At 34.8% G+C, this 27,200-nt stretch overlaps 1 protein-coding gene across 6 annotated transcripts in view; it reads right to left on the bottom strand.

The window, feature by feature from the left end:
- L3MBTL3 (L3MBTL histone methyl-lysine binding protein 3) overlaps positions 1 to 27,200 on the bottom strand; it is a 153,321-nt gene that overhangs the window by 48,667 nt on the left and 77,454 nt on the right. For all 6 annotated transcript variants that reach the window (XM_072643302.1, XM_072643307.1, XM_072643303.1 and 3 more), the window contains 4 exons: positions 15,947 to 16,032; positions 12,659 to 12,769; positions 4,993 to 5,107; positions 583 to 685 (listed from right to left, as the gene is read on the bottom strand). In XM_072643302.1, the coding sequence (XP_072499403.1) occupies positions 583 to 685; positions 4,993 to 5,107; positions 12,659 to 12,769; positions 15,947 to 16,032 (415 nt within the window). The remainder of the gene's footprint in view (positions 1 to 582; positions 686 to 4,992; positions 5,108 to 12,658; positions 12,770 to 15,946; positions 16,033 to 27,200) is intronic.

Raw genomic sequence — 27,200 nt, 5'->3', positions numbered from 1 at the left:
TAAACTAAAACCATTCTAGTATGTCATTAATATTTCACACTTTATAATGTTTAATGTGCAGAACAACTTTATGCAAATCAGATTCCAGTTCTATACATAAAATACAGGAGATAAAAATATATACAAATATGTATTTCTGAATATTATTTTCATAGTTTACATTTGCAATACTTGAAGCTTCACAGAAATTTCAATTCAGATTACTGAAATATTAGGTCACTTGGGGCACACACAAGAAAATTTCTTGGCAGTACCTACCCTTATCACTACAGGTGGTCAAAGATCAAAATGATTGTTTTCTAATCAAAACTCCCTCAAATGCAGGCATATTGCCAATAAAAAGCCAAATAGCCAAATTGAATCAATTCCTGGTCACAAGTTAACTTATTGTAAATGGATTTTCCTCCTACAACTCTATAGCTACCCTTTAATTTACATGCTCACCATGGCAACAGCATTTAGCATGGATCTGATTGTAAAATCTGCTTGTCACTTCTTTTAACATAGATAAATTACCTTATACACGGGGGAAGCATTCTTTTACATAAACAATGCAAAACAAGGGACAATGAGCATATCTACCTATGGTAGCCTGGGTGTCTAGCTCTCTTTATGTGGCCAATTCCTTTGCATCCCGCAGTTGGGCAACCTCCTTGCTCAGAGGCTTCCACCAATTCCAAAGGACCTATGGAAGTAAAGTAAGGAATAAAGTTATTCAAACGATCACAGAGTTGAAGAAAGAATGAGAATAGAGATCAGTGTAGAGAAATAAATTGCCTGAAATCCATCTTTAGCTGACAGTTTGCCTTAAATTTGCAGAGACTAATGAAAATATTCAGTTTTTAAAGATGCTTTGAAACAGTCTGTTCTTTTAAACAACTCAAGGATGCCTCAAGTAATCTTGTTTTAACGTTCCTACTGAACCTTTCTTCCTCTGTACTATCAATCAATAAACTAATCAACAAGTATTTATTCAGCGATGATGATGTTCCAGGTACTCTGCTAAGCTCCAAGATGCAAAGAAAGTGCAGAAACAGTCCCTGAGATCAAGGAGCTTATAGTCTAAAGAGAGACAAAGCGTATAAACACTGGCAGGTGCAAGGTCAATACAGAAAGCAGAAGATGACCTTAATTTTGACTTAGTCCTTGTTCAGATAATCACAAATTCCAGTTGAATTTTGTATTGATGAAGTTCCTATAACAAGTGCTTTATTCTATACTTTTACACCAGAATAATATTGCAGTCTGACAAGATTGAGTAGGTTGATCTCTCTCTCTCTCTCTCTCTCTCTCTCTCTCTCTCTCTCTCTCTCTCTCTCTCGTTCCCTCTCTCTTCTTTTCTCTGCCCTACCATGCCCTATCTCTCTCTCCCTTCCCCAGCTATTCCTCTAGACCAACCTATATCTGCCTGCAACAAATGACATTCTTGCTAAGGTGCTCTTCCTCTTAAGAGAGGGGAGAGGGGAGAAAGGGAAGAAAGGGGAGAGAGCAAGACAAAAGAATAGAGGGCAGCATGTGAGCAATGATTTCACTGGTATTAGTAAATCCTTACATTAAGGTAGATGAGCACCTCCTTTGCAACACAGTCTTAGAAACTAGCCTGAGGCACTGAAAGATTTAGTGTCCTGCCCAAAACCACAGAGTCCGTCAATGTCAGAAGTGGTGTTTGAACCCAGGTCTTCCTGATTCACAAGGTTAGCTCTCTAGTCACCTCTCCTGTCTTTTTTTTTTGTTTAAATTAAATAAATTTAGTATGTAAATATTACTTAGGAATGATGAAAATTCAATCACATACTCCAATTCAACATTCTAATTACTTTGAAAATTTCCAGTTACAATCATATGCTAATCCAAGAGAAAGCATGGGATTGTGAATAGAGAATTAGTTTCAATATGGGGAGGGCTTGGGTTCAAGCTTAACTTTTGATACATCCTTGCTGTGCCACCCAGGAAGGTTTACTTAAACTCTAAGTGTCCTAGAAAATTCTCTACAATTATAAACTGTAGATTATACATCAGCATTGATAGAGGTTTCCTAACAAGAAGTTTCCTATACCAACAAAGGGGCTATATTTTCCTTATCTTATGCCAGATTCACAAATAAAGCTGATTCCTGCCAAGTCCTTGCGCCCATCCCTAATTTAAAGTTTTCCTAATTAAAAAAAGATAAATCCTTCACATCTTGCAAAGTATTATCCCTGAATCTATTTCACAATTGATAAAATTGCTCCATGAATTTATTGGTACATTGGCTGAATAATCTTTCATTCAAGCTTTTCAAATCCCTTTAATATAAAAAGCACATATTAAATCTATTTTTACTCCAAATATATATCAATGTAACAGACAAAACAAAAGATTATACGCAAAAAAAAATGCTCTCCTAAAGAAATTGCATTCATGGTTAACTTTCCTATCACTCAAATCAAGAAACATTTAGTAAATACTTACAGAGAGTCCTAAACACTCTGCTAGATGGTCAGGATATAAATATGTAAAACAACATGGTCCCTGACCTGAAGAAGCTTATGATTTTCTACATGTGAAACACAAATAAATATTAGAACATGATTGTATATATGAGACATAAAACAATCACAAACATTTACTAAACAGTCACTATGTGCCAGGCACAGGTGTCAGTGATACAAATACAAAGAATGAAACAATCCTGACTCCTGAGAAATTTACATTCCAGTGGAGGAAAAAAGTAATTATATACACATACAGACAGCAAAAATATAAAGTAAATAAAAAAATACAAAACAGTCGAACATAACGTCAGAGAGGGGTCATGAGACGTTCAAGGAGACAGATGAAGAAAGGTTTTGGGGAGGAGGTGGCATCTGAACTGAACCTTAAATGAAGACTATTTCCATCGGTGCAGCGGGAAGAATGAAGGGATGGGTGACAGAAATGCAAAAAGGTAAGAGGGAAAGAGGAAAAAAATCAGGAAATAGTAAATAGTTTAGTGTGGCTGAAATGCAAGATACGTAAAAGGCAGAAAGAAATAAGGTTGAAAAGACAGCTTGTGAGCAGACAGGCATGCAAGTTAACCACCATGCTAAGAACTCTGTATTGTATTGAATAAGCAATGGAGTTAAAAGAGAAATGAATGAAATGATGAACTCAAGAGGCAAAACAAGATATACATTTTTTGCCCAAAGTAGGCCAAAGTAGGAATTTGCTTTGTGTATTTGTTGAGAAGGTTTTCCTTTTTTTTTTATTCAGTGGGGACAGAGGGAGGTGAAAGGAAAAAATAAATGCTTGCTATTTTTTTTAATTTAAAGGAGAAAAAAACAAGCAATGAGGAGCCACTGAAGTTTTTTGACTGCCCATATATAGGATTAGTTTGACAATGGTGTGAACAACAGAGAAAGATAAGACTGAAAACAAAAAGAAATTAGGAAACTATCCCAATAGTCAAGGCCAATGACAATGAAGGCCTGAACTAGGTTGGTGGATGTGGAAATGGAAAGGAAGGCAAAGATGTAAGACATATTGTTCCCAACATTGTTTCCTAAACTAATGACTATAATTCTTAGCTGTATGAAAGTAAAATCAGTCAACACAGTGAATCAACTACGAAAAGTCAAAAACAAGCATAAAATAAGGAAAATTAAAATAAGAAATAATATGGTAAGAACTCAATGACACTATCTTCTAAAAACAGGGGTAGGGAGGGAAGTAGATTCATTTCTTTCTGGATAGAAAAAGAGAGAACTGGCAATTTAGGTCTGAAAGACCATAAAGCTGAATGAAATCAGGTACGTTGGTCTAGTCCCAAATCCCTTTTCTCTGCTCTTGGAAATTCCTCCTTCAGACTTATGATGAAAAATGCTATCTCTTGTCAGAGAAAGAAATGATGCAGTCTGAATGCAGACCGAAGCATGCCTTTTTGACTTTATTATTTTGGGGGTTTTTTGGTCTATATTTTCTTTAGTAACATGGCTAATATGGAAGTGTTTTACATGACTGCATATATATATATGTATATATATATATATATATATATACATAAAATATGATATATATCAAATTGCTTGTTTTCGCAAAAAAAGAGTTGTGAGGAAAAGGAGGGCGAGAATTTGGAACTCAAATTTTTTAAAAACAAATGTTAAAAATTTTCGCTTATGTATTATTGAGGAAATATTTTTTAAAATAAATTTCCCCTTCAGCTAATAGGAGGAGGCACATCCTGACATTGTTTTCTTTCTTAACATCAGTTTTATTTTATATTACCATTTCAACTTATCAACTATTCTCCTGGTTATAAAATGTCAGCAAGTACAAATACTCTCCATTTCCCACTGCTTGGAAAAGAACGCTATAAAAACCAATAGATGCCTAAAAAACCTCTCAAGTCCTGTGCCGGCCCCACAAGCTCCATGGATGTGAGTCACTGCATCCCTGTGGATTTGTATCTTAGCAGAAACATTTCTGAACCACAAATTTCTGATAGTGTAGACCCTTAGAGCTGAGGGAAGACATGGCGATAGTGAATGAGAAGACCAGACATTTTGTCTCTCAGTTTTACAGTACATAAAATAGGGGTGGATAGCTTCTCCTCCCAGCTAATTTCAGTATCTCAAGGCAAAAATAATCTGTGATACTAAGAGAAAAATTTATAATGGACAGGAAGGGCCAGGCTGGCAAGGAATAATACAACAAACTACAAATGTCTAGTTATTTCTTTAAGCCACAGTAATTTTTAAGGCAGCTAGGTGGCTCAATGGGTAGAGGCAGTCAGGAAGACTCAGTTTCAAATCTTGACTCAAACACTTCCAAGCTGCATGACCTTGGTCAAATCACTCCACACCACTCATCCTCACTTTCCTCATGTGAAATAAGGACAATAAGGGTATTTGCCTCCCAGGGTTATTCTGAAGATCAAATAAGATACACATCTAAAATTCTGTTCAGACCTTAAAGTGCTGAATAAATGTTAGCTAATATAATAGGTGTCATTATTTTTGCTCTAAGCTCTCTTACTAAGAGGAGGCTGAAGAGGATGTCCTGTTTTTGCACACCAGCCAACTGGATGGATGTCAGGAGAATCTGCTTCAATCCAGTAATCATAGCTATTACTCCAGCCATCGAAGTGCACCTAGAGACATAAGAGAAGATAAACAATATATTTAAAATAATAGGAATAAGAATAATAAAAATAGGAAAAAGCTACTGTCTTCATTAATAACTCATTATTTTTTGATTTGTCAAGTAAATAAATATCTATTATGCTACTCAAAAGAATCTAAAAATATTTTCCTCTATTATGTAGCCTCAAAGTATTAAAAAAGTAAGAAATAGCATACCGTCAAGTCTGAAGCAGAGAGATTTTGAAGCAATAATAGTGAAAAATAATTTAAATTAAACCTTAACTATGCTATTCACTTGGCTTTAGGTGGAAACATAATGGGTATTTTAAAATTTTAAATAAAAATTAGGTCCATAGGATAAATCGCTGATGCAATCAACATTTCATTTTTTGATACTGATATCTAAAAAGCATGCATGACTGATTGGAGAATAAGGCTTGGCCCAAGAATCAAAAGGAAGAATCCCTCTTGATGATGGATTAATAGCCTACATGGACACCAGCTGTAAAGACAGGAGATAACTGTGGGTGATAGTAAAACCTAATCTGCTCAGCAGCTGGTTGAAAGATTTTCCCCTTTGCTGGATTTTTGTTTTTTGATCTGTTTAGTTATTAAGGGTGACTGTTTGTCTTCTTTTACCTTTCTTTCCTTGCTCCCTTCACCACCAGGAGCTACAATGAAAGAAATTACTTGGCTTATCTTTTAGCAAAATAGTTAAAAAGATATATGCAGTTTCTAACTTAAAACAGGTTGTGTTCCAAAAATTCCTCTACAACTCAGCTATCTGGAACACAAAAGACATTTTCCTATAAAAATACCACAAGTTTCAGTGCATATATAGGAAAATGAATTCAGATGTCAAGATCAGATCTTCCACCACTACAAAGGAAATGAAACCTCCTACTTGGGATGAAATGGGGGAGGAAGAGCAAGAAATGTTAGTGGATAGAGGTACAAGAGAAGGAGCATGAGTTTATTTTTTACATACACAGAAGGAAAAAAGAAATTCAAAAAGGGACACTGACAAACACAACAATTTTATTTCTTCTTTATTAAATGTAATACTTAAAAAAACTAAAAAGAACTCCATAGTTTCATAAAGCACTTAGCACAGTATCTAGAACACAGTAAACCTGTATAAATGTTAGCTATTATTATAAAATGCAATATTTTTGTTCCTCTTTATACACTGAAATGTTTTGCTGATGATTAAGTTCAAAATAAAAAAAAAATTCAAAGAAAGACTGGGGTGTCCTCATTGCCTGAGTCATCAGTACTGGTGTTACAGTAAAAAAAAAAGTGAGCATTCAGAGTTGTTTTGATTTGCATCTCTCTAATCAATAGTGATTTAGAGCATTTTTTCATATGATTATAGATAGCTTTAATTTCTTCCTCTGAAAACTGCCTGTTCATATCCTTTGACCATTTATCAAATTATAAGAAATGATGAATAGGAGGACTTCCGAGAGGTCTGAATAGACTTATAAGAACCGATGCTGAGTAAAAGGAGCAGAACCAGGAGAACATTGTACACAGTAATAGCCACAGTGTGCAAGGACCTAGCCCTTCATAGCAATTCAAGGACCTAAAACATTCCCAAAGGATTTTTGAGACAAAATGCCATACACATACAGAGAAAGAACTATGTAATTGGAACACAGAATGAAGCAGAATATTTTCTCTTGTGTTATGTTTTGTTTTGATTTGTTTTTTCTCATGGTTTCTCTCTTTCATTTTAATTCTTCTATGCAACATGACTAATGTGAAAATGTCATTAATAAGAATGTATGTGTAGAACCCATATAAGATTGCACGCCATCTTGGGGAGGAAGGAAGGAAAAATTTAAGAATTATGGAAGTGATTGTAGAAAACTGAAAACAAATAAATTCATTTAAAAAATTAAAAAATGAATTTTAAAAAGTGAGTGCTCTTAAGAAGGAAAGCTGTCAAAAGTGAAAATATTTTGCATGAAATCTCTGATATCCAAGAGACTGAGGAACCTCATACAAATAGGACTGAATGTATGAATGAATAAATAAAAAGGGCATTTATTAAGAACCTATTATGTGCAAAGCATTGTGCTAAAAGAAAGTACAAAATGGAAAGACAACCCATACAGGTTTCGGGTTTAAGTCAAACGGAAAGGTCCCATGGTGCTTATGGAACAGCAGCAAAACAGATGGCAATGCCTCTTCTTTAATGTCATTCTTACCGACAATATCTTATCAGTTTATGATGTTGAACTATATTTGGGTGGTAAGAACTTTATTTTCTAGGTCTTCACCAGCTGAGGTTGCATGTAGCACCTGAAAAAGCAATTGCCAGGCTGCATCTTCACCTGGCTGGGGACACTGGGCTGGAAGATGGGCTGAATCCAAAGTTCATGGATTCAGAGGCCATGACTATTTCCCCTGAGTTCTGAAAGAAGACAATGTTCAAAGTCGTGGTGAGTTGACTTGCCTAGAACATCCTGCCTCCTGTCTCCAGGTAAATTAAGTGTTTATAGACAGAAATAGTGAAAACAGAAGGAAAAATAAGGTAAATGACAAATTTAGCTTGACATGTTAAGACTGAGGTAGTGAGGGGCAGTCAGGTAGAGCTGTTCTGCAGGCAAGCAGGCAGGCAGAAAGTCAGTCAATAAACATTTATTAAGCACCTGCTATATCCCAGGCACTGTGCTTGTTGTGTTCATCCTTTGTTTTCTAAGAGGACCATGACACAAGAGAAATGATGACATGACTTGCACTTGACTTTGTTTTAAGTGAGGAAGAGCTGTGCAAGGTCATCAGCCTCACTTTCTCCTCCTGAGCCATCTGGATCCAGTGGCCAGATATTCATCAGGATGACTGGAGGTGGTCCAGAATGCACTGGGAGACCTTGGCTTCTTTAGGCTAAGACCTTTTCAGGTATTCACTTAAAGTGAGGTAACAAGCCTGTTTAGTAAATAGGCCTCTTTAAAAAGCAGTCAAGGGATGGCCGCTTTAATAGAAAAGAAATAAATAAATAGATAACTCATTCTGGGAGGGGCAGGAGCCTCAGGGTTGTTATTTGGAAGAGAAACTCTTACCACTGATATTCACTCTGAGCCAGGAGGATCCAAAAACAGCCACTGAGTGGAGGTTGGGCAGGGACCCACTGTGGTTGAATCCATGGGCTTCACAGCGCAGTGGGTCAAAGGTTTTGGGGAGGCAAGAAAGAAGGAAAGGAAAAAAACAAGGAAAGGGAAGGAAAGGATAGGCTGAAGGATACAAGGAAAGGCAAAAGACAGCCTGTGTCCTTGAGGCGCTCACAATCTAATGGGGATATAACATGCAAACAACTATGTATGCACAAGTCACATATAGGATAAACTGGAGATAATCAATAAAGGGAAGGAGCTAGCACCAAGGATGATTCAGAAATGGTTCCTGTACAAGAGGATGTTTGTTAGCTGCAACTTAAAGGAAGCTAGGAGGCAGAGATGAAGAAGGAGAGAATTTCAGGCATGAGAAGCAGCCAATGAAAGTTCCTGGACTTGGGAGATGAAGTCTTGTGCAAGAAGAGCAAAAAAGCCTGTCACCAGATTGCAAAATATTGGAGGATGAGATAAGGTATAAACCACAAGGGTAAAGAATGACTGCAACCATGAGTTGGAGCCAAACTTTTAAAAACTGAATAGGGCTAGACTGCCTTTGGGAAATTGCACAGTTTGCTCAAACTTCTCCATGAAACAAAGACTCACCTTTTAAATAGCTTTTTAAAATATCTGTTTTCATCATGCCACACTCCTACACTCCAGTTTCTACTTCCAACCTGGCATGCCAGCTATATATTGGCTTCTGAATGGTGGACAATAATCAAATCAAACTACCATTTCTATAAAGGATATGTCAGTCAGGTGCCCTATAACTCCATCTTTGTGACTTCTCTCTTCAAAATATTCCTTCATGGCCACCATTGTCCTATGTTTTGTAAGCTCCTTGAATACAGGAAATGTCTTGACTTTTCTATTTGTTTCCCCAATGCTAGGCATACTGATGATTGATAAATGCTTTTTCATTCATTCATCCATTCTGGTGCTATAGTCATGAACAGATGGTATGGCCTCTTAAGAAAAAAGACTGAAAATCACCCAAAGGACAACGGAAAGGTACAAGGTGATCACAGGTGATCTGTAATCTGTTACCAATAAAGAATTAAAAAGATGAAGCAAAGTACAGGATGTCACTAAAGAAACATGAGCAAAAAAGGTGGACTAGTACCATGGGACAGTGCAAGAGGACCACTGCACAAACTGTGGGCTCCAGTGGTATCTTCATGATGTCAAGAGGATAAGCAGAATACTCTGAACACTTTGGGGAGATGAAGGATACTGATAAGAATTGCATGTGAAGGGTAGCCATGAACTGGATACAATCTGCATCACTGTTCACACATGCAAATGAATGAAATCAAAGATTCATTTGAACATCAAGTATTGAGCTTTACTTCAAACTGAGTAACTCGGCTGAAAATACCATTTAAAAGATTGAAATCAACCTACTGTGACCAGGACAAATAAATTATTCAATGCTACTGCTTCCCATTTTTTTACCGCAAACTGTCTGCATTTGGAGTGGTTATGTTTTGAAACCAAATAAATGGGAAAAATATAAAACTGTTAGGAAATTTAGTTATTCTAAAGTGTTGTGGATGAAAATATTTAATTCTGTTTTTTAAAAGCAGCTAGTGAGCCTGCTTAGAACAGGGGAAATGCAATCCTAATGATGAGATTACTCTCTCTACTAGGAATTCATTCTTATTTTCTTGGGATTGAAATAACTATTTCCAACCTTGGGAATCACAAAACTTAATATCTTAATAAATTATCCTTGGAAATTTCCTACTTCCCTCCTCTAACACCTGGCAAATATAAACTTTATTAAAAACAGATACTATTTAGACGGGGAGATATTATTTTTATGATACCATACCATACTGTTTGTCAGAATGTGTTTTAAATCACGTCTCAATTTGCCTGCTTAAAGGTAACTATTTAATGTTAACTGTACCCTATATGCTACAGACAAATAATTTCTCCTACATACTTGGTTGGCAGGTATCCTGGAAATCGAGGGAATTCTAGGAGTTAAAGATCTTCATGTTGTAAAATTAAATTCTTGCTTTTTGAAAATCAGAAAATGTATCATAAGATACAGCACCAGAAATTAATGTTATAAATTAACCTTAACTCCCAAACAATAGCTGTGCCTTGGAAGCCAATACCCCATTAATTATTTTACCAGCATTTCTATGGTATCATCTGACTCTGTCTAAGAGGGTTCGTTTTAACTTACCTCATGTCTCAGAATGCCAAGAGGTCTGAAGGAACAACATACAAGTTCTGGAAATGTAAAATGATACTGCTCTCCCTATTACATCTAACAGTTTGTACAAAAATGGAATGCTTATCAGAAAACTACAGTAATAATACTAGATATATAAGTGTATAAATACACACTACGGAAAAATTAAACAATGATTTCCTTTTCCTCAAAGAGAAATATAGAAAGCTGAGGGACATAGGACCCATCATAAATTGCCCCCCCCATACACATAGCTCTGATCACTATTTTAACTAACATTAGGAAGAAACTTCCTATGGGATACAACCAATGTGAATCTCAGTCAAGAAAATTGGACTGTATCATTTCCCCCCTAAAAAAATATTTTTGTTCACAAGACCATAGATTTAGAGCTATGAAAGGACTTATGGGTCGCTTAGCACAACCCAGTCACCCTGAGGCCCAGAGATGGTACATCAACTTGACCAAGGTCACATGGTGGGTAACAGCAGAGTTAGGTGGCACAGTGGATAGAGTTGCAGGCCCAGAGTCAGGAAGTCTCACCTTCCTGAGTTCAAATCTGGCTTCAGATTCTTATTAGGCATGTGACCTTAGGCAACTCACTTAACCCTGTTTACCTCAGTTTCCTAATCTATAAAGTGAGCTGAAGAAGGAAATAGCAAACCTCTCCAATATGTTTGCCAAGTAAACCCACAGCATCACAAAAAAACCAGAGTCAACTGAAAAATGACTAAACAACAACCACCTCTGACTCTAAATAAAGCACTCTTTCCAAGAACTAAGAGCTATTAAATGTTCTGTAACCACTCTGGTCATCTCTGCTTAGTCTGTTTGCCTAAGTTACTTTGATCAGTCCACTGATCTTTCTTTAAAACCTTATAAACAAAAGTACGCTTATTAAATCACTCACCCTTAGCCATGACAATTACTATCCGTATTATGAAGAAGATGATTGCTCAATGCCTATCATTTCTTTAGACACTAAGTACTACCCGGGGGAAAAACACTGGACTAAGAATCAGGAGACCTAAAAGCTAGCCTGGGCTTCACTACTCTTTGGGCCTCAGTTTCCTCATTTATAAAAAGAGGTATTTTAATGACTCCTCAGACTACGTATATGACAGTAAATACCTGACTTCTCCATTATCCTACAGACTATTTTCTTACTAAAAATGAGCTAAGATACTTTTACACCACTTAGAATTTCTTGTCTCCAATATGATGTAATTAAAAGTTACAATCCCTATTCTGTAATGATAAAACAATGCCATAAACTTTTATATAATTCTTTATAGTTTACAAAATGATAGAAATTATATTTCATCACATCCTCAGATCAACTTCCTGAGGTAAATAGTGTTAGTTACCATTACTCTGATTTTGCAAAAGAGAAAATTAAGACAGAGTTAAACTGTACATGTGTGCATGTGAGTGCGTGTATGTAGTTAATGTTCATTATACTGGGCTGTACCTGCATAAGAAGCAACAAGTGGAAAGATTATGAGTTTTAAAGTCAAAAGGAAATCAATTTGAATGTTGACTTTGTCTGTTACTATCTACTCACAGAATATAAACTTGTGGAAGGCAGGGAGGATTTAAATTTTCTGCCTCTGCATCTCCATTGACTTATCACGCTGCTTAGCACATAGAAGACATATTATGTCTCAATGAGAACCAACTCTAAATCTATGATTCTCTCTCATTTGAGAAAAAGCACCTTCTTTACACATAATTGGCTTGTTTTTTTTTAAATTAAAAGCATTTTAAAACAAATCAAAGGTAAATAAAAATCCAAATTTAAAACAAAAAAGTCTTTTATTTTCATCTATTTTGGCTCAAGGGCTATTTGCTAGAAAGGAAAGATTTTATATTTATCTGAAAGGTAAATGTAAAGTATTGTGCAAATCTTAAAATTCTACATAAGCGTCAGCTATTATCTTGCCTTTGTGAACTGAATATCACTTACATAAACACAAAACCACTTTCCTACCACCACCACCATCACCATCACATGCTCCACACTTGTTATCACACCAGATGTAAAGACAGAAAATCTTGAGTTTTATTACAGAAACCAAAGACTTAACCCACAGATGCCCCTTCATTTTGCATATTTCTATGGTAAAAAAAAATGAAAATGTATGGTATCATCACAAAGTAACATACCACTTGCTAATGTTTTTACTCAGAAGAGCTTGCTACTAAAAAATAAACTCATACCAAGAAAAACTTACTTTTATTCTGTGCTCATCAGTATCTGCAACAGTTGCTACTCTAATAAACACAGGATTTCTTTTATCTACAATCTCAAATTTCATTTTTTTCTGGAATCCATGTGGTGGTTTCTGAAACAAAAGAAGATGATTTTTAGTGGCATGCTTAAAAAGAAATTAAATCAGGTACACATTTTATGCTAGAAATCTAATTTGAAGAAAAAACCTTTTAAGTCTAATTAGTGTGTGTTATCAATACAATGGGTCCAGATGAGAGAATTAATCAGAAGAGGGGAAAGTCATATTCAGTTCAGGAAATAAAAGACCTATTTTGTAGAAAAATCCACAGGAACTCCAAATTAACTGTAAACAATGAATTTTGGCACAAAAATTGGGCATGACTAAAAACTAGCCCTGTCTTTTATTTCTTCAATGCTCTTGATATCCAAATTAATCCATTAGCAGTCAATAAAAAACATCTTATTACCAGAGGCAAGACATACAGCATAAAGGACTTCAGTTCTCTTGGTTGAGGGCCATCTCATCATGGCATCCAAGTTCCATTAGAAAAAGCTATCTCTACCTGAAAGAAGTTGAGAGCTCCTGCAGACCAAAGCAAACAGAGGATCTTTTGTATGTATACAGGAGCTAGAAACAAAACTGGAAAAACTCCTACCTGTGGCACACCCTTTTAGTCCTTAAAAGCATCAATGTGCCACACTAAAAGAAGGGGTGAATCTACACAGTCTCTGTATTGCTCACTCCATACTCCACGAACAAGCAATATAAGGGTGACAGAATAATGGATGGTAAGCTGGTGCCCGCTCTGATCCATCCAGTGGGCTAATGGTAAGGTAAACACAGATGTTTTAAATGGTGCTGACACGTCAAACAACACCGGGAAAAAAGTAAGGAAGATACTTTCTGGAAGGCAAGAAAACCACTAAGGTGAAAGCTGCTTTAACATTTGATATGGTAAATAGCTATGCAAAAATAGCAATGTACCCTCCTCAGGAAGTCAGGCAGCTGATCATTTCATTCCACTTTTATGAGCAAAAGGTGAATGATCCAACAGGAAGATGATTTGTAGGGATCTTTTTTCCCCAAGAAAGCAAGTTGCAAAATATCTTGTCAGGATCCATTCAACCCTATGTCTCCCCCCTACCTCCATTTATCTGCACTTGTATTACAAATATATCATGAGCAATGGATACTCATAATATCAATCACCAGTCAGTCATCAATATAAATGAGAAGTTTTCCAGCAATCTTTTGCTGTTCAGTACATTATGTTTAAAAATGTTCTAGTACCTAATGGGCTAACCTGACCATCATCTATCTAGAAAACTCTACTACCTACAGTTATTCACTCCCTGAGGGTTTTAAATTGCCAGATTGTCACTACAAACACCTTTTGTTCTATATGCCACTTATGTAGAGATTAGAATTCTAAAGTTCAAACTTCTCATGAATTCAATTGGACTTCAATTCATATGTTCTTCAAAGGCAAGAAAAAAGAAGTTAGAAAAAAAGGATTTTAAACTTTTAGAATATCTGTTATAAAATCAAGACTACATAACTTTTATACTCCAAGCCACAAAATTTATTGTTAACTGAATTTCATAAATAATTCTAAATTGTCATCTGATTTCTCAGACCTTTGGAGATAAGAATCAAATTAAAAGCTGGCACATGGATAATACAATTCACAGCAAAAATCAACACTAAGGGAAGAAACAGAAAATCTATAGCTACGGTATAAAATTAATGGCAATGATCATAAAGCTGAGTAATCAATAAGTTTAAATTATGTTCAGTATAGTTTAATCTATTAAAAAAAGCAAATACATATAACACATATTTGTAAGTTTTTCATCATTTTTACAAAATTAACATTTCAAAGGATAAGCATCAATTATTTGGAAAATATATTCCTGTGGAACATTTGATTCACTGACAACACTGAATAAATGGTGGGTTATTCTACATATTATTCTTTCTCTGGAACTCAACTGATAAAACAAGCTTCATCTTACATTATACAGGATCACACACATACTGAAATATGACATTTCTTTGGAAATGTTTCTTTTTTTTCACAAAATAAGGTATCCTTTCCCTTTATTTCTCTCCTCAGATTGATATAATTAATTGTCACAGAGTAATTTTTTTTAAACTTAATATCCTAGCAACCATAATATGATGCCAAAGAAAAGTCTATCCCATTTCCTGTAGACTAAATAGCCATATTTTTTAAAAAGACAAATACAAATGCTTTTAACAGATCTTTCTTCTCTTTTTCACTTTGAACTCTTAGAAAAATAAGGATTTTGTTCTTCTAAACGTCAAAGTAAATGTTTGTGGCAAGGGGAAAAAGCAATGCTAACGGATATCTTTCTTCTCAATATTTACTTCGAATCCTAACAGGAGAGAGGCATAAATGTCATGCCTTAGTCATCCCTCATATCATCAAAACAGATGCTAGAAATGTACTGTAATAAACAGATTCTACTGCACTTAACTCAATAAATACATTAGACCAAAAGCATTAAAACAATCAAGTATAGCTTAACTTGCCATATGGTATTTCCACTGAAATTACAGAAAAATATCTCTGATCAAACAGAAGTCTCTCATACTACACTAAAAAGGTTCCCAGGGAGTCTAGGTAGAAGAATATGCAGCTGATTATAGTACCATTTACTCTAGGTTGCTTGTAATGATTGTATGGAAAACAATAGCATTAAAGTCAAATATGCTATCTTTTGTACTTCATATACAAACTGGGTATATAACAGATGAAACTTGGTGAACCCTTTCATTCAAAAAATCATTTGCTGGTTATCAATGACTAATAAAATTTGGCTTCCTCTAGTATGATTTATTTTGTTCTTTGATTTCACTGGATGAATCTCTCATCTGGAACTAAAATATAATATTAAAAATGGCTTAAAGAATTTGTGTTACATAACCATATATATTTGTAATGGATTTTGCTCTTCTTGCTTTCTTAATAGTTAAGAAAGAGAAAAGATGGAGGGAGAAAATTTGGAACTGAAAATAAAATAAAACAGAATTTTTCAAAAAGTGGACTAAATTTATTCAGATGAATAACTCAGTAAAAGTACCAGACAAGGTTGTTTTGAATAATAAAAAAAACAATTTGTTCCTAAAAGTGTTAACCTGAAATGAAAAATAAAAAGTTTCTGAGAAAGTAAGCATTTGTAATTTTCTAGAATTTATTTAGAGAAATTAAAAACATATTTACTAACAAAAATTAATAGTACACCATAAAATACAGTCACTTACCACTTTAAAGGCCCTTGCAGGAGCAGGCAAAGAATTAGTTTCTTCCAAGTATTTGTCCCAGGAAAAATGCTTCACATTTGGGTAATCTACAAGGACATTAAAAACAAAGCAAAATGTATAGACAAAAGTTAAATACTAATATGCAAAATAATATACAAAATAATTATAATCAGAAAATATTAAGAATATGGTTTCTAAGCCCATTTTCACATAGTAACTCCAAATAATCTTTCAGACAGGACACATATGGATGCTATTCCAGGTCATCTATATAAATTAAATGGTTACTTTTCATTCTAACCACTTAATTTTCATCTTCAGAAATTTTAAGTTAAAAATATAAGGTCAAATAATTTTAATTTAAAAAAACTCACATTTGTCACTTAATAACATGATACTTTGCATTATTTAAGTTTTCATATCAGTCTATATCTCTACATATCTACCTCTTCTCTCCTCAACTCGATTTGAACATCTATGAGGCAAAGAACATTATTTATATCCCATATAAGACCTGGCCCATAGCAGTCAGTAGTATGGTTAAATAATTAAACCAGCCAAAGATGGTCAGACATACCCACAGTCAAAAATACTTAGGACCAGAGTGTTCCTTAAAAACAATAGGAAGTAAAACAACTCTGAGGTACCTTCACATATATCAGATTGTCTAACATAACAGAAAAAGAAAATGACAAATGCTGGAGGGGAAGTAGAAAAACAGTGACGCTAATGTACTTTTGGTGGAGTTGCACAATAGTCCAGCCACTCTGGAGAATAATTTGGAATAATTTATAGCAAAGGGCTATAAAACTTTTCATGCATACCCTTTGAATCAGCAAAATCACTACCAGGTCTGTACTCCAAAAAGATCAAAAACAAGGAATAAAGATGCACATGTATAAAAATACATATGGCAGCTTTTTGTGGTGGTAAAGAACTAGAAATTGAAGAGATATCTACCAATTGGAGGACAGCTGAACAATTATGGTATATGATTGTGATGGAATATTATTGTGCTATAAGAAATGATGAGCAGGATGTTCTCAGAAAAACCTGGAAATATTTACACAAACTGATGAAAAGTGAAGTGAGGAGATACAGGAAAATATTGTACACAATAACAGCAACATTGTAACAATGATCTTCTGTGAAAGATTTAGTTACTCTAATCAAGGCAAATGATCCAAGACAATTCCAAAAGACCCATGATGAAAAATGGGTCTTCTTAACTTTTCAACTTTTTAACATTTCTTGCTTTTTAATAATGTTTTAGCAACATGGCTAATATGGAAATACATTTTGCATGACTTCACATGTATAATCAATACCATGTTGTTTGCCTTCTCAATGGGTGGGGGGGTTTGAGGAAGGGAGAGGATTTAGAACTCAAAAATTTTTTAAAAGAATGTGAAAAATAAATGAATCAATAAAATAGTTTATATAGATCTTTCCACAAATATAAAGACTAGCATCCAGGAGTCAATCATTCAATTTATCATCAAGTATTTTTTGAGGTCCTCTCAAATGACAGGTACCGGGTAAACAAAGACAAAAGCAAAAACAGTCCTTGACCCCAAAGACCTTACATTCTAACATGAGAGAGAAATTTTATGTGTGTGTATAGATATAGTTAAATGGTTCAACAGTCTATACACCACTATATACAAAACAGGTAGGGAACCACTGGAGGGTGATATGGTTAAATCTTTGCTTTAGGAAAATCAGTTTGGCATTTGTGTGGAGGGTAGATTGGAGTGGAAAGAGACTTGAGCCACAGAGACCAATTAGGGGACAATAAAATTGTCATGACCTAAAGCAGTGGCTGTCTGCATGGTGAGAGATATTTCCAAAGATGCTGTGGGGGCAGAAATGACTATATTTGGCAACTGGCTAGATGTGGGGGTGAATAAGAACGAGGAGTTAAGTATAATGCCAAGGTTGAAAAGCTGGATTACTATAATGATGGTAGCAACTTCAACAGAAATAGGTAAGTCCAGATGAAGGGTGGTTTGGGGAGGAAAGTTGAGTCTTGGATACAGAATCATAGAATTAGAGCTGGAAGGGGCCACAGAAGTCAAGGCCAGCCTCACAATTTTACATATGAGAAAACTAGGATAAAGGAAAGGTAAGAAATAAGCCCATAGTCCCATAGCTATTAAGTGTCTGAAATGGAACGTGAACTTAGGACTTCCTGACTTCAAGTCTAGCACTCTAACTCACTATGCCAAGATGATGAGTTTGAGATTCCTATGAGACATCTAGTTTGAAGGACATGTAGAGGTACAAGATGGTAGGTTAAGTGAGTGAGTAGGACTGGACATAGATCTAGATATTACATACATTAGCAGTGTAAAGCCTTGAGGCTCATGAGATCACCAAGTAAGAGAGTAGGAAAAAAGAGAGAAAAGATAAATAGAGGGATTGCACATCCAAGAAAAGCCAGGGTAAGTCAGAGTGGTGGATAGGGGAAGGTAGTGGAAAGGAGTGTTTATGTGGGCTTATGACCACATGGTCTCTACTGTCGAGTCACAAGACACACCTAGGTCCAACTCACAGAATTTTCTGGGCACTTTGCCCTCCTCGATATATGTGTCATCAATTGTGGTTGCATGCCAGCTTATTAGATATGCGGTTGTTATAAATACATTTTATGAGAAATGGTTCCCTGGGTAACTGAGTGCCCAGAGACTCTAAATGAAATACTAAAGCAGCCAAAATTGAAGCCCCAAGAAAACAACCACTTAGTATTACAGTACTGAAAATGAACAGAACTGTTATGCCAGCATAAAAGACTTGGGTCCTAGGCCTTACAAACACTGCTGCTAACATTTTACAGCATGGCCACGAATGAATTCAAGTAGCTGAACATTCAAGGGGCATTAAATCCAAATAGTTGCTCTGACAAAACTGCAGTCACTATCACATTATCAACAAAAAGCATTAATAATAATAGCTATCATTTATGCTTTATATATGTTATCCTATATGACCCTCACAACAACCTGGGAGGTAGATACTATTATTATCCCCATTTCACAGATGAGTAAACTGAGGCTAACTTTCCCAGGGTCGTACAGATAATTAAAAGCCTGAGGCACAATGTGAAATCAGATGAAATTTTCTTGACTCCAAGGTCAGCATTCTCTCCTAACATCACATAACTGCCTTATCATTTGTATGCACAGTCCACTTTTCTCCATTGTTAGACTGAGGAGGTCTGGTTTTTGCCTTTCTTAACACAATGCATGGAACATTGTTGGTACTTAATAAATGCTTTCTGACTTGACTTCTGTAGAAAATGGGGTGCTTAATACATATACTGTTATCAACAATAATGGAGATCATGATAATGAAGGAATAGAGTGTACCTTCAGTATGGGACAATACCAAGAGGGCAGAAAAAGTTATCCCTTATATAATGTGCTTAGGAACCTAAAGGGAAAGGAGAATCTCTCTGTCTATGGTTAGTCAGTACAAAAACCTGCTTTGACTTGGTGTATAAGGGACATTCAAGACATAGAAAGGTACATAGTCTTCTGTAGATTAAACAGTCACATGTGAGGGAAGAAAGATGTTTGATTTATGACTCAGGAAATTTAAGACCACAGGTTATCTCACTGACATGTGAATACAATGCCAGTAAAAGATGGCAGGGCATAAGTTTACTCTATAGTACAGACTGGAGGGGGTCTTAGATGCCATCTAAGCAAACTCTCACCCTCAATTTTACAAATGAGAAACTCAAGCTTCCCAAAACTATGAAAACCTGATCTCTACACTAAACTCTGTAACAATCTTTACTTAAGCTTGTTATTTCTTTCAAGGAATAGCACAACAATCTTTAAGGTACACATATAATAAATGCTTGCTGAAAATAACTAATGAGATAAAGTGACTTGCCCAAATTTGCCTGATTCAAAATCTAATGATGCCCCTTCCCATGAGGCCACACTATCCCTCTCCTTAGTTTCTAAAACTAACTTTAATGTGAATTTTATTGCAGTGATTTTTTAAAAAGTTATTGAAATCTTTTTATACATTTCTATTTCTGAATATATCCCTTTCCCAAGTGAGTTATCTTCTATAATAAAGAATAATATAAAAAAGGGGGGAAGCAGTTCAACAACACTAATCCAGATATCAATGGAGTTGGATACAGTATGAAATGTTCCACATTCCTCTACAAAGAAGGAAGTGAGGCGTATTTTCTGGGTCATTACAAAGACCCAGGGCTCAATTTCATTTTTTTTCCTTTATCCACTTATATTGTTGCAGACACCATATGTAGTGCTTACGACACTGTGTCCCCTGTTATAAATCTTCCTATGCTTCGCTGAATTCTTTGTATTAATAATTTCTTTTGGTAAAGTAATATTCTATTACAACATGAAATGGAATGATCCGCTATTTCTCAATCATAGGCATCTGTTTGGTTTTCAGTTTTTTATTACTATAAAGATTGTAGTTGATATAAATAACATATATTTTTGACCTTTCTTTCTGTTTCTGTCCTTTCTAGCAGTGGGACATCTGAGTTAAATGGATGAATATTTAAGTATCACTTTAAAAAACTTTTCTAAAATTGCAAAACTAAGAAATACAAACTATGAATAGCAATACAAAAAATTCTCCAATTACTAAAAATGAGAGAAATACAAATTAAAATGCTCTGAGGGTCTAACCTCACATCCATCAGACTGACAAAGTTGACCCCCCCCCAAAAAAGGGGAAAATGACAAATGTTGGAGAAGCTTGGAGGAAATAGGAACATGAATGTACTCTTGATGGAACAGTGAAATAATTTAGACCTTCTGTAAAGCAATTTGGAACTATGTCCCCAAAATTAATGAACTGTGGATATCCTTTAACCCAGCAACACCACTACCAAATCCATACCCTAAAAAATTCAAAGAAAGAGGAAAAGGGCTCACATGCACAAGAAAACTTACAGTATCACTTTTCGTAATTGCAAAGATCTAGAAATTAGGAGGTTACTCATCAACTGAATAACGGCTGAACAAATTATGGTATACGAGTGCAATGGAATACTATTGTGCCATAAAAAATAATGAAGCAATTTGTTTCAGAAAGACCTGGGAAGATTTGTATAAACCGATGCAGAATGAAGTGAGTAGAACCAGAGTAAGTTACGCATTAGCAATATTGTTAAAAAAAAGAAAACTGAAAAACTTCAGAACTCTGACCAGTGCAATGACTATCCATAATTAGAGAGGACTAATGATGAATGATGCTAAATACCTTCTGGCAGAAGCGAAGGTGGATAGTTGATGAAGCCTGGGTCACAGGCAAGACTTGAATCCAAGTCTTTCTCATTTTAAGTCCAGTTCTTTATCCATTATACCACACTATTTCAAATAGTTATATTCGTTATCTGTTTATCTTAGATATTATATTCTTATCAGAAAAATTATATGATACAAATATTTTCCCCAATAACCAATTTCTCTTTTTACTCCAGCGGCATTGATTTTAACTTGTTCTAAAGCTTTTGAAACTCATCATCAAAATTTTCTATTTAATCTTTTATGTTCTTTTCCAATTTTTCATGGCAATTCCTAAAGCATGTATATACTGTGCTTAAGATGGCAAAAATCAATGAGGTAGTAAATGCTTTTTTGTATGTTTCCTACTATTAGAAAAAAATGCACAGACCAGAGATTCAAACAGTGGCAAGAGCACTAAACTTGATAAAGGTTGAAAAGGAAGCAAAAGACACAGTTCTAATTCCAGCTGTGATACTACAGCTGTAAGACTTTAAGCCCTTTACTTTTAAGCTTTTCTAGGCCTAAGTTTTCTCATTTACAGAATAAAGGCATCCTGGATTTGTAGTCAGAAGACCTGAATACCTAGGTTCAAATCCTTGCTCTGCTTTTTACCACCCATGTGACTTTAGATAAGTCACTTAACATCCCTTCCAACTCTAAATCTGTGGTCCTATGATCCTAAGGGATTTAGTTATTTAATATTTTTATCGATGTCTTGAATAAAAGCATGGATGGCACATTCATTAAATCTGTAGAGATGATACAAAGCCGGAAATGATAGCTAATATGTCAGAATGAAAATCAATTTTGATAGGGCATGATGATGAGATAGATCATTTTTGGAAGGATAATGACAAAATCCCACTGGCCCATCCAAGGGTGGTTATGGTGAGGACTACAGGGAATTGGGATATTTAGTTTGGGGGAAAAAATAATCAATAGGGAGATGATAGCCATCAAGCTTCTGAAGAGTTATCATGTGGAAGAGATATTGGATTTATTCTGCTTGGCCCAAGAAGGCAGAACCAAGCATCAAGAGGGTATTCTTTTTCAGGTATGGATTGGAAGAAATAATCTTTGCATTCCATTCCAATTTCTTGACTCTCAGAAGATAAGAAAGAAAGTTCAGTCATTTAGATATCATGGCCATTAGTATCAGCATTTATTGAGTAGTCAAAAGTGGCTGAGTACCTAGAAGGCTAGAAGGAATCATGAAAGATTTACTTTGTAAACCACTGATAGCATGGTGAAAAGCAACATCACTAGCTTAGTAGATCACTGCTGCTATAGCCAGGCACACAGGAGACATAAAACTTTTTCTTTTGCTCCTCTGACTTCACAGCAATATTTTCTATCTTTCTGATCACAGTTCTCTCCAGGATGGATGGGGGTTAAAGAGGCAAAGATGAGAAGTATATCGCTTCATTAACCCCCACCAGATAGTACAAAGGACAGAGTGCATAAGCAAATGACTTCTGTGGCCTTGAGTCTTGTTCTTTCTTTGTCTACAGCAGTTCTACCATTCTAAAGATAAGTAGCTGGGAGCTTTAGGCTTATAATTTAGGCCTGGGCACAGCTCTGAAATTATGATTCTCTTGATTTCTTTTGAAATTAGCACTACATATTAAGATAAAACCATAGTGACCATTTAAAAGTTCAACTAATCCAGGCTGGTTCTTTGAGATCAATATCTTTTTATTCCTGATGATGAAGAAATTCTAATTAAGTAGCAAATTGTCCTTTCTAAGTTTAAGCTATCATGTGGAAGAGGATTAGATTTATTCTCTTTGGCCCCAGAGAGCAAAATGAAGAGCAACAGGTAGAAGTGGCAGGTGCAAATTTAGGCCTGATATCAGGAAGAATTTCCTAACAATCAGGGCTATCCAATACAGGAAAGGGCTACCTTATGAGGTGCCTGGTTATTTTTTCACTTAAAAAAAAAAAAAACACAGATTAGAGGGCCTGACATTTAAGAAGATAAAGAAGGGCATGAAAACAAACAGGGTAATACATAATTCTAAAAAGGTTAACGCTGTGAGATTTAGCAGCTACTTCATTAAAGAAGCCAAGAACATTGAATATGACATTCTGGAGGGCAAAGGGGTTAGGGTTATAACCCTGAATAACCTTCCCAGCAAAACTGAGCATAACCCATCAAGGGAAAAAGAATAAACATTTAATGAAATAGAAGACTTTAAAGCATTCCTGATGAAAAGACAAGAGCTGAAAAGAAAATCTGACTTTCAAATGCAAGATTCAAAAGAAGCATAAAAAGATAAACATGAAAAAGAAATCATAAGGAACTCAAGGTTAAATATTTTATCTTCCTATCCATGGGAAGATGATTCATGTAACTTCTAAGAACTTTCTCATTATTAGGCAGTTAGAAGGATTCTACATAGAAAGAGGGTGCAAAAATAAATCAATTACTTTGGGATGATGCTAAAAAAATGAATTGGTGAAAAAAAGGTATGCCTGAGGTAAGGAAGAGGAAGAATGGGGAAAATTATGTCACATAAGAGACACAAGGAAGAAGTTTTACAGTGGAGGGAAAAATGAGGGGGAAGAAATGCTTCAATGTCATTCACATCTAAATTGGTTCAAAGAGGGAAAAATGGATACACACAAACATATACATGCACATTCAACTGGTAACAAATATAGCTTACTCAACAGGGAAGTGGGGGGAGTGACTAAGAAAAATGGTAGAGTGGGCAATAAAAGGGAGGACTTATAAAAAAGGCAGAGGTCAGAAGCAAAACAAGACATTAGAGGAAGAAAAAGACAAAAAGAGAGAAAGAAGAATAAACAGAAGAAAATAGGATAGAGGAAAATGCACAGTTAGCAATCATAACTGTGAATGTGAGGAGGATGAATTCACTCATTAAAGTAGCTAGATTAGAAACCAGAATCCAATAATTCATTATTTACAAGAAATACACTTGAAATAGATACACACAGAATTCAAATAAAGAGCTAGAGCAGAATTTATTATGCTTCAGCTGATGTGAAAAAGGTAGGTATAGCAATCAGCATCTCAGACAAAGCAAAAGCAAAAATAGATTAAATTAAAAGGGATAAGCAGAGAAATTACATCTTGCTACAAGGTACCATGGACAACAAACTAATAGCAATACTAAATACAAATGCATCAAATTCTTAAAGGAAAAACTAAATGAATTAGAGAAGGAAATAGACAGTAGAACTATACTAGTGGTGGACCTCAACTTCCCCTCTCAGAGCTACATAAATTTAACCATAAAGTAAATAAGAAAGGAATTAAGGAGATGAATAGACTCTTAAGAAAAGTTAAATATGATAAACCTGTGGAAAAAATAAATGGGAATGAAAAGGAGTACACCTTTTCTCAGCTGTACATAACACCTTCACAAAAACTGCTCTTTTGCTAGGGACACAAATACCTCACAACCAAATGCAGAAAAGCAGAAATGTTAAATGCATCCTTCTCAGACACTAACACAATAAAAACTGTATTTACTGAAAACTAAATAATCTAATCTTAAAGAATGAGTGGGCCAAAGAACAGATCATAAAAACATTTAATAATTTCATTAAAAAGAATTACAACAATGAGAAAATATTCCAAAAATTGTGGGATGTAGCCAAGCAGTATGTAATATGTATGCACACAGCACATACATATCTAAATGTGCACATCAATAAAAGAGAGAAAGATTAGATCAATGAAATGGACATGAAATTTAGAAGAAACCTACAAATAGAGCAATTAAAAAATTCCCAACTAAACATGAAAATTTTAATTCTGAAAATCAAAGGGAAGATTAACAAAATTTTAAGTAAAAAAAATCATTGAACTAATAAATAAAACTAGGAGCTGGTTTTATTTTTTTTTAAAGACAATAAAATAAACAACTGGTTAATATAAAAAAGAAAAACAAATTACTAGTGTCAAAAATGAAATGTGCAAATATACTACAAATCAAGATAAAATGAATTATTTTGCCCAATTATATGCCAATAAAACTGACAATCTAAGTGAAATGGATGAATATTTGTAATACAGATTCACAGAACAGGAAATGGAATACTTAAATAACCCTTTCTTAGAAACAGAAATTGAACAAGCTATCAATAAGCTCCCTAAAAATAATCCCCAGAACCAGACATATTTGCAAGTCCCAATACCATATAAACTACATGAAAAAATAGGTAAAGGAGTTCAATCAGATTCCTTTTATGACACAAATATAATTTCTATAGTTAAACCAAGCTGAGAAAAAAAAAGAAAACTATAAAACAATTTCCTTAATGAATGCTAACGTGAATTCTTTTTTAAATGCTAGCCCGGATATTACAGAAATATATCACAAAGATCATACGGTATAACCATGTAGGATTTATAGCAGGAACAAAGGGCTGGTTCAATACGCAAACTATCAGTATAACTGACCACATCAATAACAACAAAATTCATACAACTGTATCATTAGATGCAGAAAAAGTGACAAAATATAATACCCATTCCTATTTTAAAAAAGACACTAGAAAGCATAATAGAGCATTTCTTCAAATGATAAATAACATCTGTTTAAAGTCAAGAACAAGCATTATCTGTAAGAGGGATCAACTTGAAATCTTCCCAGTAAAATCAGAAGTGAAGCAAATATGTCCATTATCACCATTATTATTCAATATTGCAATAAGACAAGGAAAAGAAAATGACAAAAACAGGCAATGTGGAAAAAATTTCAAATCACTCTTTGCACGTCATATGATTGTATATTTAAAGAAATCTAGAGAATCAACTAGAAAACTAGTTGAAAAAAACAATTTCAGTAAAGTGGCAGAATATAAAATAAATTCACATAAATCATCAGCATCTCTGCACAAACTACCAACAAAACTCAGCAGCAAGAGACAGAAAGAGAAACACTATTTAAAATAACTAGATAATATAATATGATTGAGAGTCTACCTGATAAGACAAATTACAAACACTCTTCACAGAAATAAAGACAGAGCTAAACAACTGGAGAAATATTAATTGTTCATGGGTTTGCTGAACCACAGCACAGCTAGGTAGCACAGTAGATAGAGTGCCAGGCCTGAAATCAGAAAGATTCCTCTTCCTGAGTTCAAATCTCGCCTTAGAAATTTACTAAGTGTGACTCTGAGTAAGTCACTTAATCCAGTTTGCCTCAATTTCCTCATTTGTAAAATGAGATGGAGAAGGAAATGGAAAACTCCTCCAGTGTCTTTGCCAAGAAAATCCCAAATAGGTTCATGAAGAGTTGGACATGATTGAAAAACAACTTAACAGCCAAAGGACTGAGCCAATATATAATAAAAATGACAATTCTACCTAAGTTCATTTACATATTCAGTCTCATACCAATCAAATTACCAAAGAGTTAGAAAAAAACTGTAACAAAATCATCTGGAAGAACCAAAGGATCAAAAATATAAAGGAAATCTACAAAAAATTGTGAAGGAAGGTAGCCTCACAGTAACAGATCTAAAGGTATTTACAGATTGGTAATCATCAAACAATCTGGTATTGGCTAAGAAACCGTGAGGGATCCGTGGAATAGAATAGGTACATAATACACAGTAGTAAATGATCATAATAATCTAGTGTTGGATAAACCCCAAACAGCTCAACTTTTGAGGTAAGAATTCACCATCTGACAAAAAGTGCTCCAGAAAACTGGAAAGCAGTTTGGCAGAAACTACAATCTCAGACCATATATCAAGCTCAGGCCAAAATGGATAAACAATTTAGACATAAACAGTTTTATTGTAGATAAATTAGGGGAGCATGGGAAAAAGTACCTGTCAGATCCATGGAAAAAAGAAGAGTTTATTACCAAACAAGAGATGGAAAAGATCATGGGAAGTCAAACAGATAATTCTGATTGCATGAAATTAAAAGGCTTTTGCATAAACAAAATTAATGTAGCCAAATGAGAAGGAAAAAACAGGAAACT

The sequence above is a fragment of the Notamacropus eugenii genome, chromosome 2, assembly GCF_028372415.1.
Source record: "Notamacropus eugenii isolate mMacEug1 chromosome 2, mMacEug1.pri_v2, whole genome shotgun sequence".
In the NCBI taxonomy this organism is placed as follows: domain Eukaryota; kingdom Metazoa; phylum Chordata; class Mammalia; order Diprotodontia; family Macropodidae; genus Notamacropus; species Notamacropus eugenii.
Note: the sequence above shows the minus strand (reverse complement) of the source record. Positions and strands in the feature narration are given on the sequence as shown.